Below are 13,625 nucleotides of genomic sequence, written 5' to 3'. Positions count from 1 at the left end.
AACGAATAACAATGACATGAATGAATCTTTCTGTGATGACAATGACATAAATGAGCCAAATTTATAACGAATAACATAGATGAACCATTTCTAATAATTAGACCGCATATTTGAGCCCTTTCCGTGGAATAAATGAATCAACATTAAGTATGCAAACAACAACTTTTTTTTGTTTTTTTTTTTTGCTTAGAGTTCGCAAACAACTTGGTCTAAAGTGGCAAGCATGCAATAAATTATTCTTTGATACTACTGAATATTGTCCAAGTTACACTAACGATAGAGAACCCCACACACAAGGAAAAAAAAATCAAACAGGGGAACAATTAGAAAGCAAGTAAACATCCAAAAAGAAAACACAAATATACTTCAAAAACCTCAATGAAATAGGAGCATAGTAACTTCAAATGGTTATATCAACTTCTTACTAAACCAATAAATAAAATTCACAAATTTCCTCTAGCATCCAACCCCCTCAAGTCTCGAAGTAAAAGTTTACACTTTTATAGCATATTCATAGTTCTTATAGTATGTATTGGAGGCGAACATGGGATCTAAAGTCCGTGAGTTCAGAATGAGTGTGCTCTAAAATATTAGAATGTATACATTCTAAGTTTTTTCTGCATGCGTATGCACAGATAGAGCCGAAAGCAATTTCAATTGAACCCACAAAACCTGCCCAAGGTCCACTCAGTAATTATGTTTATCACTCCAGCAGAAGAACGTAGAATTGAAAGATTAAAATGAAATGAGTACTTGTAAGCTGTAAAAAAAAAATCAACCTCAACAAATTGTATCAACTATTTACTGCTTGTGGCCAAGAGAGCCAACAAATTCATAAAGAGGTTAAAACTTGTGCAGATCATCCTAAGAACCTATGCTTCTTCACAATCATTTGTTTCTATTTACAGATAGAAATGTAAACGACACATAAATGCATGATGAGGTTAATCAGAATGATAAACTAGTAATGCATAAATATGTGAATGAGCATGAATAATCTATATTCAACTGAGATCAATGTCAACCCGCTCCGGAATTGCCCTTTCGGTTTGGTTAGCACTGAGCTCCACACCCAGCTGCCCTTTATCGCCCGCACCAAATGCATAAAGCTTACCAGATTCTGTCAATGCAAATGTGTGGGCATTCCAGTATATTGAATTAGTGAGACTTATCTGCACCACTCTTTCATTCAGCTGCTTCAATGATGTTACAACCTCGGGGAATAAAACATTTGAGTGCCTGTTGCCCTGAAGTTAGGAAGGGTCATTTTGAAAAGAAAAAGTTAGAAGAACTCAACTCAAGTGGGATAGGAAAAAGAAAGGGCAACTTTTTGGCATTTTCACTTGATATCTGACAGGATCATTGTTCAGGTGACCACTCTGTGTTTATACATGATATTCAAATGTTCTCCTATACTAGTCAATCCAAATCCTATGCATCCGACAAAACAGATGAAAGCAATACGTAAGCTGGATAAAGTATGCAGGCAAATAGAGTTCTAAAACTATATCCAGCATATCATTCTGGATGAGAAAACAATACTATGAGAAACCAAAATTATGATAAGGCCAAACCTGTGCTTCAACTGCATCAGTATTATGTCCTAGACTAGATGATTCTCCACAACCAAATGAATAAACGTTCCCATCATCAGAAACCACAAATGTTGTATAGTCCCCTGTAGCAACATAAACAGCCTTTACGTTGCTTAGTGCTTCCACTACCTTAGGAGCTGATTCACAATCTTCATTACCATGACCCAAGCACCCATAACGGCCCCAACCCCATGTGCAGACCCTTCCATCTTTCCCAACAACAGCAGCATGCCAAGCCCCAGCTGCAACAACTGCAGGTTGAATACTCAAAGTCTGAAATCGTTCAATTAACCTCGGGACTTTTTCATCTGTACGTGTTCCATGACCAAGCTTTCCACCCAATCCACAGCCAACAGAATATACAGACCTAATGTTTACCAAAAGAAGATGTCAAAGAAATCTCTTAGGAGACTCATTTATTGATATGCTACTCATGATATGATGCTAAATGAGAAAACATTCATATTCTTGTAAGAGCATTCAAAAAATTCGCTTGCTAGGTTAGCACAGTGAGTGATCAACATGCATATATCAGAGGTAATTTGGTACAGAAAGTGACTTATTCTCAAGTTAATGAAACACAGGTTCTAAAAGGTGAAGAGGAAGCTTACATGCCACCAGGTTGACAAGCCAGAGCAAGAAGGTAGCAATATCCTGCTGCAATTTGCACCACCGGAATATTCTCTAATGCACCTAATAATGGACGGGGTTCCAGATCAGCTTGCTCAGTTTGATGACCAAGTTTAGTTTCATTTCCCCAAGAGAATGTATAAACCCTTCCTTCTCTTGATAATACTGCAGTGAAGAAATTCCCAATTGCAGCTTGTACAACAAAGATGTCTTTTAAAGATTCTACCAGCTGAGGAGTTGTCACTACTTTATTTCCTTGGACACCATACTCAGCTTCGCCAAATGAATCTTTGCCAAATGCATACACCTTCCCTGTGTCACTGATCAACATAGTCCTGCCAGCCCCTACAGCTGCCTGAATAATGCGAATGCCTTGAAGGGATCTGGAAAACAGAAAGCTCTATTAAACTCCCTGAGTTTTTCAATTCACTTGCCATACAACTTGAGGTACATAGAGAAAATTAGGAACCTAATTGGGTGAGGTCGCCATTCCTCCTCTATGGTTCCATTTCCAAGCTGCCCTGAGCTGTTAGACCCAAATGAGTACACAACTCCTTTTGAACTCACAGCGACACTATGACCAGGGCCAGCTACTGCTTGTGATTTTTCCCGCCTGGAACATGCTTCTCCAGCTAGCAGGAATCTTAGAACAAGCTTCCAGGAGCCCCCACATCTTTCCTTCAGATCTTGACGTTGCTCCAGAGTCATTGGCTTAAATATAGCTCTTTTTCGGCACATATCAAGAGCTGCCAGCTCTGCTAAAGAGAGCTCATTATCAGGTGCAAAGTTTGCAGGCTGCCGAAAGAAAGAGCATGTAGCCTGCAAGACACATTATAAAGGAAATCAGCAGCACCATCAATTCTAAGCCAAATTAATGAGTTAATATGTACAAGACCGAGTAAATAAACACTTGCCTCTAGAGTTGAAAGGTCCTGTGGATCCAAATTACATCCAGTAAGCACATGAAGAACGATAGATGGGTTGGCTGACAATGGGAATTCGCCAGGAGTCTCATTCCCAAAGCAGTGCCGCACTTGTCTTTGAAATGTCGAGACAGGGGAGGTTACAATAGTAGCAATCGGTTGTTCAGCAATGTTATGGTATTGAACACTGGAAGTTCCACTCGTCGAGGCGTCCATGGGCACTGCTAGATTATGCAGTGCCCAAATTAGGCAATGCGAGGTTTCTAAATCACTATAAAACCCAAAATGAAAATACATATGAAACCAAATTACACTCAAAACTAAAAGTTTCCATTTTAGCAAGTACCAATGCAAGAATCTTATTGTTAAGAATTTTTACCTTAAATTGGAAGCTGATCACAAATTTCAAGCTTCAGACCTACAAAGCAATAGAAACCATCATCACTCAACAGTCAACATTAGAGATTGGTCCTACAGATTATATCCAGAAAAAGAAAATTAATAACTCAATAACTCAAGCCTATGATCCTATCAAATAATGTTCAAATTCAAGAAACCATAAAACTCAAGCGGTACAGTAATTTACAGCAACAAGCAACATAGACAAATTCTGTAAGAAACCCAACTCAAAAGGTTACAGATACAGAAAGCCAAAGATTACTACAACCTGAAGGATGCCAAAATACCAATCCTTCAACATAGGATATTCCACCCCTAAAAGAAAACCCATCAATAAAAATAGATGATCAATCACTTAAGGGGTCAATCTGACACAATAAAGTTTCGATCTTTATTGTGCCAAAGGTCTAAAGATCATCAGAAGATCCTACTACAAGTTCAATTCATCATCCAAATCAATACACAAGTGAGAATTATGTAACAACTATATATGGGTAACTCTCAAAGTCTTGTACATTTTAATCATCAAGATCCAAGAAACATCAAATTAACAAAACACAAAAATTATTACATGACAAAGAGGATCAAAGATTCCTCAAAACCCATGTGAATTTTTGCAATCTATACAATTGTGATCAAACAAGATGTGTAACCAAGTGGGTATCAGATCAAAAGAGTGATGATCAAGGGATAATCTGCTATGATTATATTATTTTATTTTACTTTCTGGATAACGATATAAGCAAGAAAATAGGTGATTTGATGCGAAGTGAATTTCAATATTCAAGGGGAGAAATATAGATAGAATTATTATAGAAGTATTATTTATTTAGATAAAAAATACATATAAAGGGTGGAACCCAAGGGAAGATGATGAGGTGTCTTTCAAGAGAAACAAAGACTACAGGCTTGGATGGCCTTTGCTTATATACATGCTGACACCCACACATTGCATATCATCATTGTTGTGTACCCTCAAACAACGCTAACTGGTTGCTTTTTGCACGTCACCTTATTGTTACCTTGTGGCTTGTAACTCTTTTTTTTTTTTTTTTTTTTTTTGGGTTGTTGTTGGACCTTGTGGTAACTCAATGGTAATTTTGAGAGTACTACAACACCTATTCTCTTTTAAAAGTTGGGATGGATGGACATTACTACAATACTTAATGGATTGCCAATAGAGTTTAAGTTTCAAAACAATACTCACACGAGCAGATAATGTAGATAATATTAATTGTACAAGTGAAATTCACGGTTGGCAAGTGGATGAACCAGACTATGACACATGGTCGAAGCCAAACCAGAGAGACGCTGCTCCTTTTTGCCTCGGCTTGAAAGAATCTTGCGATCATAGTATCCAACATGACTTGGAGAAAGTATTGCCTTAATACAATTGAAGTCGCTTTATAACTTGATAACTCCCAGTATCTCTTTGGAAACAAATCAGTTTCTAGCTGTAGCGACCTCACAATGGACCTTGGGAAAATCAATAGCCATCCTCGAGCCCAATGCTAGAGCTCAGTCATGTCTCAGTCATGTGGTACTAAAGTAGCATTCTTAGAATTAGTGTTTAGTCTTTTCAGAATATGACATAGGTCTAATTTTATGACACATAAAAGAGCCTTCTTAGAAGAGAGAAAGGAATAGAGGGCCCTACCTAACAAGATGAGAAGTTCCATTTTAGGGTTCTGATGAAAAGGGAATCATCCTTTTCTTCTTTTGTATTTTCCCTTCCTTTGAATAGTTTATATTCTTGTATTCAATATTTATTTTTGTCACAATTCAATTTTCGAGTCATGATGACACCTACTTTATCCCACCAGTAGGTAAGTCAAATCATTACCCGGAGCTGTATGCAATCGGCTAATTTGATGAAAAAATAATGTAAATACCGAAAATATGTAACTAAAGGCTTACAAACAATAAATCATAAAGTAGTAATGAGACAGAAGAGAAATAAGACAAATAACCATATCCCATGACCTAGTAACCATATCCCATGTCCTAGTAGTATCAGTACAAGAGCCTCTAATCCAAAAGAATATAAGTATGATCAAGGTAAATATTCATCAATTCAAAAATGGAAAGATACAACAAAAATAGAAGAATGAGAAAAGGTAAACTCTAGATCCGAGAGCTCACCCTGTCTTCGAACTCTAATCAGCACAATCACAGCATCAACAACGACAACTAATACTTGGATCTGCACCAAAAAGGTACAGAAGTGTAGTATGAGTACCAAAGCCATGAGTACTTAGTAAGCATCATCGGTCGACTGAGCTAAGCGATAATATAAGTATTATAAAAATGCGAGATAAATAAGTTAAGGTAAGAAGAAAAATCTGGAATAATGCTCCAAATATTGTAAATAAATAATCGAAACAATAATAATAAATAAAAAACATAACTATCACTAAAAAACTATCCCCCATAATCCAGTAAGGGCAATACAGTAAATAATCCAACACGGGCCCTCACAAGCCCAAAGGGTGCAATCAAAGAGAATAATAGCTGAAGTTATACTAATTAGCCATATCTCAAAATCATACCATGGATCCTTCCATATCATAAATAATAAAATCAAACCAGTTTTATAACCATTATAAATAACCTCTCATTGCTGGACTTAAATCGAGACTTATATCATCATTTGTTGGACTTGAATTAGAACTCATATCATCAATAATGCCAAAATCGAATTGGAACTAGTATCATCTTCCAGGTATAAATCTCTAATAAAGCATCATGAATCCAAACCTCCTCAAGTATAGAATATAATTTATATAAAGTACCTTATCCATTAAGTCTACAAGAAACTATTAGTCTTGGACTAAGGTAGGTCGTAGAGGCCCACTTCTAATTTTTGAAATTCATGCTAAGGTAAATTCTACCTCGAATTAGTCTAAGATATTTAAATTCACTACTAGATATTAAATAAGTCATGTTTTAGTCCTAAGATAGCAATTCTACCTAAATAATGAGCAACTAAGTCAATTATGCCTAATTTACGATTCCTTAACCGGCTAAAAGATTCAAATTATACTAAATTTACATCCAAGACCTAATTTCCAATTCACATCTAGCACATTATCATAAATATACTATAGTTTAACTCAATCTATGAGAAAGGTAAACCTAACCTACCTGGATACCGAAGAAATCCCAGTGAAATTTGCTAAATCAATGATTTTCCCTTTCGAGAAGCTTTCACTTAATTCCATGCTATTAGAATGATAATATGCTCATCAATACAAGAACAATGGTACCTATATTGCATTTTTATGCTTCGGGTCTAAAATTACATAAAAATCTCATGTAGGATCCACTTGCGAAATCACACTTTTAGAATCGGCAACACATCCCTCAATGATCAAGGAACATTTACCCCCAAGAATGGGTTACTTTCGAGCTCAAATGATTCTAAAATCAACCCAACACTAAGCTAAGGATCTTGAAAAATAATTGATAAATTAACCATGAATTTAATGAACACTAATCAAGATTTTGATGAAGAGTTGAGAAATTGAAACTCACAAACACACCAAAATCACCTAATAATTTTCTTTCTAGTTTTTCACACTCTCTATGGTTTTTACTGTTGAGACTTATAGGAAGATGGGAGAAAAATCGAGATATTAGAGAATTTAATGGACTTTAGGTGCCTCTTAAGTGGACACTCGACCGCTTAAGGGGTACCCATTAATCCTGCACCTTCCGCTTAAGCAGACCAACAACCGCTTAAGCAAACAAGGATCCACTTTAGTGGCCCTCAGCTGGTGTCATGACCAAATTTATGAGTCATGATGGCACGTACTCTATCCCACCAGTAGGTAATCTGAAGCATAACTCAGAGATAAATATAATGGGTAAACTTAGTGGAAAATGCGCCAAAAGAGGTAAACAATAGATAATTGCAACTTATAAATAAGCAAAGCAATGGAGATAGTAAAAAAGGTAACCATAACATGGATAACCATTCCATGATCTGGTAGAGCCAGTACAAGAGCTACTATAAACATAACTCAAGTTCTAAAATGGTCTATACAATCTGTCTCGAAGCAAAAGACTAGATATAAATAAGATAGAAGAAAATGAGAAACTCTAACTCTAAGAGCTCACCCTATCTCTGAAATCCAACACAACACAATTGATGAATCAATGATGGTAACTAGTACTTAAATCTGTAATAAAAAGTGTAGAAGTGTAGTATGAGTACCAAAACCATGGGTATTTAGTAGGCATCATCGGCCGACTGAGCTAAATCATGATATAAATATAATAAAATGCAAGATAACATAACTAAGTCAAGGTAGAGGCAAACTTAAGTCAACTCCAATATCGTTGTACATGAATAAGTAATAACCAGAATAATAGCGTAACATACAGAATCAAACATATGCGATTATAACTATAAAATTATCCCTCATAAGTCAATAAGTGCTGAAAAGTAAATAACCCAATGCAGGCCCCTATAAGCCTTGAGGGTACAATCAAGTAAAACATAAACCAAACCACCAACACTAACCAACTTTTATGTTATAATTAGAATCCATCCATATCATGCCACACTATAGTCAATTTTCCATTTCAAGACTTGAGCCGATACCCATGTCTCAACATCACATTCCATTGCCGAACTTGAATCGGAATCATATAATCAATATCATAAGTAATAGCTGGACTCAAATCGATATATATATATATATATATATATATATATATATATATATATCATAAATGTTATAATTATTATCCAGACTCGAACTGATATACATATAATCAATATAGTAATCAAAATCACCACTGCCAAGTTTTATCGTATTTAGCCTTAACTTCCAATATCAAACCATCACACCCATTAGGTCTCTAGCTTCATCAAACCTCCTATTAAGCATTTCAAGGTATATTATAAGTATATAAGGGTCTATAAAAATTAACATAAATCTTGGCCTAAGGTGGGTCAAAGGGCCAGCTTCTAAATCCTCGAAATTCATATAAGGAAAATTCTACACTGAACTAGGCTAAGGTATCTAAATCCACTTTTAGATGTTAACTAAGCCACAACTAACTCTAAGATGGATATTGTAGCTAAACCAAGCACAACTAAGCTAATTACGCCGAAATTATGATTTTTGAATAGCCTAAATGGTCCAACTAACCCTAGTATTACCAATCACATCACTAACACCTAAAACTGTAATACCCCATACTTTTTTCTAGCTAATTTCATCTCAAGAATGTCTAGTATTAGATTTTAAATTGAATGATAGTTATTCCATGAGGAATTTTCTAGATTTTTACCTTTTACATGTGGGAAATTCAATAAGCTTTCCATCAATATAAGATTCGCCCAAATCCAATAACCGAGTCAGAAGTTACAACTATTTTAAGTTCCTGTCGTAAAATAGTGCCATATTAGTCAATGGCGCACCGTGCCACAAGAGGAAATGGCATTTGGCAAATTCCAGCATGGGTCTGTGATTATGGCGCATCGCGCCAGAATTTGTCCTTTTCCAGTGTCTTAGCGTGATTTCCTCCATATCGCGCCAAAGTTCTAGGTCGTAAAAGAAAGGGCAACGCAATGGCTCCTCGTCGCTCCATCCCTCAGTTTCCCAATTGTCAAATTCCAGTGACACGACACAATAGCTCTGTGTCGCGCCAGGGGCCCAGTTTGAGAAAAATTTACTAAAATTAAATGACGTGTCCAGGGTTAAAAAGATCAACTTTCCACCCCTATTTAAGCACTTTAACACGTGATTCAACCATTTTTCACCTAAACTCTTCTCTCAAAAACTTCTCAAGAACAACCTAGGGCTTTTCATAGAATATTCAGAATCAAGAGTTTCCTCCGTCAATCTTCACGAAATCACAAACCAAGGTATGCGTAGTATTCATTCATGGACTCCTTTCGTTCATGAAGCCCAAGAATCTCTTTTCTAAGTTTAAGTTTATGGATTTCTTCATGAATTTCATGTTGGGTTCGTTTTGTTTATGTTGAGAATGATCAATTGAATTCAAATCCATGTTGGGTGATCACTTTTATGTGGAATTGATTTGTATAGATGTATATTCATGTGAACCTATGAATAAACCCTAGGATGATGAAATTAGATATGAATCATGATGATTAATTATTGTATAATGTTGTCTACATGTGCTATTCCTTCCATGTGTTTGATTAAATGCCTAGATGAAGGAACAATTCCCAACTAGTATGATATCATGAAATCCCCGTGTATGTACAAGTTATGCCTATCACATGTTTTGATGGAATGCTTCTATAAATGTATTATGAATTATGATGTTAGTTATATGTTCACGTAAGTTATGCTTGGTCAGTCTACTTCCATCAAGTCCTGGGGGTACTTGTACCCAAAACATTAGCTGTGTACTTAGAGCTATGTTATGTTTTCACAATACTCTCAGTCAATCCATGATCCTTAGACTTCAGACAGTCTTATGACTAAGAAAATCTCCATGATCTAATAAACACAGTTAGTTGTCAGATGTCAGTAGTATTTCATCAGTGAACGGAAGCTAGTAACTTAGTACATGTTCAGTTCAGTAAATCATGTTCAATGTCTATTAGATGGGAGTATAAATTAGCACCGAGCGAACCCAAGGGTGGGAACTCACCTATTATATGAGGGTGTGATTCTTAGAAGCAATCCTTGCATTCCAGAACTATATAGCCAGCATAGGTTGAGATACTATAGCCTGCTATATGAGGGTAGATGAGATGGCTTAACCTGCTATATGAGGGTCCCACTGTTTTCATTAAAGTTACCTGTTATATTAGGGTCACTCATATGTTATTCTTACCAGTGGCGCGGTATTGATACCTTTCTAATCAGGGCATAGATTGGACCCCAATTCAGCTATAATGCATTATTTGGGTTATGTCAGTTAGATGACTACCTCCCACAGTTTCAGTATCAGTCTCAGTAAAAGAACTCAGATAGTTTTTCAGAATCCAGGACTGTCAGATACAGTCAACTCAGATACAAAATAAAACTCAGATAGTTCTATTTAGATGTTATATTTTACGTCAGTTATGTAAACCTTATGTCCTTTTAATTCATGTTTCTGCATTATTCAGTATTTTATGCAGTATATAGGTATAAATATCTTTCGTGAGTTATCTTGTGGTCCTTTGGGGTTATGAACACCGCGTAGCATCCGGGTACCAGATTCGGGGCATTACAAACTTGGTATCAGAGTGTAAGGTTCAATAGAGTCGTAGAAAGTCTGAAAGCCGCATCTAGGAGAGTCTTGCACATGGATATGTTGCACGCCATATTTATGTACAAAAGGCTATAAGATATTTTAGGAATAGTTTCCCCTCTTTCAGTAGTCATATTGTGCCAGTGATCATAATCTCAAGTCAATCTCTCAGTCTAATCCGTTTCTCACTTTCTTCTACAGAACATGCCTTCTAAAAGAAGAAATGGGAATCAGCCAGCCCCTCAGCCTAAATAACCTTTGGGTGAACATGTTTCTCATATAGAGTTTTGAGCTGTATTCACTACTCTTTCTAACTCAGTTGTGGCTCAAAATGAATGACCAGCTGTCGTTCTGGCCAATCCAGTGGCCAATTCCACTATAGCCAGAATTTGGGATTTCACCTGAATGAATCCTCCATCTTTTCTCGGGTATAAGATAGATAAGGACCCTCAAGAATTCCTAGATTAGGTGCAGAAGGTGACAGACATCATGGGGGTAACTACTGTTGAGAGTGCTGATGTAATACCCCGATCATTTTTTAAGCCTAAATCCATCTTTTGAGTGGATATGTATGACTTCTAAAGTGATTGATGTTTAAAACATGTTGTATTTCTATAATTTCTACTTTTTTTCATGTAGAACATTGAATAAGCTTTCCATCGATATCAATTTTATTGAAATCCGACATCGGACGAGGGAGTTATGGCCGTTTTACTAAATGGTATCGGATCGCCCAGGTTGACGGTCGACCTGGCGGACCGTCAGGTCCCTGGTGGACCATCAAGTGACCCATAAAGCCAAAGCAGTGACTCCTTTTTAGGCCATTATGCAACGGCCAAGTTGGTGGACCGTAAAAAAGTTTACGGACCGTCAAGGGGTCCGTCAGGTCCAGATAAAATGTCTCGTTTCTGGCCCTCGAGTGACGGATGACTTCGTGGTCCATCAATTTCCTGATGGACCGTCACTTTGACCGTCAAGTCGAGGCAGAACATTCCAGTTTTGGCACTTGAGTGACGGATGATCTGTTGGACCGTCAGGAGACTTGACGGTCTATCAGATCGACTGTTACAGGACCCGATCAGTGAATTTTAGCTTTTTCAAAAGGGCATTTTGGTCATTTCTTCCCCATATGGTATTATATATATATCCTAGTAGAGAATAGCCATTCATTTTTCTCCTTTCCTCATCCAAGAAACATCTAGAAATTAGGGTTCCTTCCAAAACCCAAAATAAAATTCAATCTTCTTCCAAGAAATTCAAGGATCTTCCATAGATTTCTCCAAGTTATTCGAGAATTAAGTTCCCCAAGTCAAGGGCATCAAGAATCTTGGTCTAAAACTGTGAGAAAGAAGTTCCAAACAAGTTTCTACATCTCCAAAATTATAATCCAAGGTATGCGGGGCTTGAACAAGAACACTCCTTTCGTTCTTGTGGCTAAAGATTTACTTTCTTTTATTGATTTACATGATTTTGAAAGTGGGTTTACACCCAAATTTCTTTATTTATGATTTATGAGATTTGAGTTGAATAAGTTTGATATTTATGATTATTTCACCATCATGTTTCTTAAATTGAGAATTTATTCCATGAGTTGTATATTGTCATTACGTATTGATGATTTCTAAGCGATTTAACATAAGTGTCATGAGTTATGCTTTTCTATGAGAAATTTGACTATTGAATATATATATCGATATTTGAGATTGAAATTCAAGAATGAGTCCTATGATGTTTCCTTGAAGTTTTTGATATTTGAAAATAATTCGAAAAGCAAATTGACCTTATGTTGAGAAGGATTGCGTTGAGTTGAGTCGGGTTAGGAATCCACAAGATGTTTATGATTTACAGATGAGATATATATTTATGTTTTGGTCTTTAAAATAGACCCATGAGTTGATATTGATTAAGGTAGATTTTCTAATGCGTTCTGAGCTGAGTCTGGGAGGAGTATTTAGCACCGAGAGGGAAATATGGTATTTCCCAAAAACTATGTGCCACCGTAGGATTGATGTTGATAATTGTGAAATAGAGGCCGAGTATGGGATTATGATAACGAGATAGAGGCCGTACTCCCTGTCAAGAGTATGACACACTCGCCAATGTAGGATTCTCTCCTTAGGAGGGCAAAACATTGGACTCCATGCGGCTCACATGGTGTAATTATGTCGATTATAAGAAAATCCCACATCTATAATGATCTAAGTACCATGAGATACCGAGTCACTTTAAGTCATGAGTCAAAGAGTTTGAGTTGAGTTAAATGATTTATGAGATTTATGAAGCATATGTTATTACTGATGACTTACGAAAATGATGTTTTAGATAATTCAAGCGAAGTGAGTTATTATTGTCAGTATGCATGATTTCCTTATACATTTATGATATTATTTAAAATGTTTCATCCACCCCACATACTCAGTACATTCCCAAGTACTAACTCCCATACTTTTTTGTATTCTATATTTTCTCATGATATAGGTTCAGGTGCTTAGTCTCAGCAGCGATAGTGATCTTTGAGTACCTTCATCTACATTTTTGTGGTTGGTGAGTCCTCATGGTTCGAGGACCCTTGTCTTCGATTTTGTCTTATTAATAAATGGTTGTTTACTTTCAGTTCAGTACGAGTCAGTTGGGTTCTGTCCCAATAGCTCCTCAGTCCTATGTAGTAGAGGCTTTGTCAGACTAGTGTGCCAGGATGTACAGAGATTTTAGTATTTTTTTTTGTATAGAATCATATTACTTCGTATCTCAGTATGTTCATGTCATGATTATTCATTCCTACTTTATGATGATTCATGTCGTAGAGAGTTCTGAAAGTGATGATAGGATTAGAGGGTTAGCTTGAGGCCACGTG

General features: G+C 36.4%; 1 protein-coding gene across 3 annotated transcripts; it reads right to left on the bottom strand.

Moving 5' to 3' along the window:
• Positions 1–774: 774 nt before the first annotated feature.
• LOC107847698 (ultraviolet-B receptor UVR8) lies at positions 775–5,043 on the bottom strand. Of its 3 annotated transcripts, none has more exons than XM_016692106.2 (7): positions 4,392–5,043; positions 3,528–3,566; positions 3,140–3,419; positions 2,695–3,044; positions 2,207–2,608; positions 1,575–1,962; positions 775–1,247 (listed from the first exon to the last, which is right to left on the bottom strand). In XM_016692106.2, exons 3-7 carry the CDS (start codon positions 3,362–3,364, stop codon positions 1,005–1,007), a joined length of 1,608 nt encoding a protein of 535 aa, XP_016547592.1. In that variant the 5' UTR covers positions 3,365–3,419; positions 3,528–3,566; positions 4,392–5,043; the 3' UTR covers positions 775–1,004. The 3 variants fall into 3 exon arrangements, with proteins under 3 accessions (XP_016547592.1, XP_016547591.1, XP_016547594.1); XM_016692105.2 differs by having other exon boundaries at positions 4,119–4,476; XM_016692108.2 differs by having other exon boundaries at positions 3,816–4,438.
• Positions 5,044–13,625: the final 8,582 nt, after the last annotated feature.

This window comes from Capsicum annuum, chromosome 11, assembly GCF_002878395.1.
Source record: "Capsicum annuum cultivar UCD-10X-F1 chromosome 11, UCD10Xv1.1, whole genome shotgun sequence".
Taxonomy (NCBI): domain Eukaryota; kingdom Viridiplantae; phylum Streptophyta; class Magnoliopsida; order Solanales; family Solanaceae; genus Capsicum; species Capsicum annuum.
Note: the sequence above shows the minus strand (reverse complement) of the source record. Positions and strands in the feature narration are given on the sequence as shown.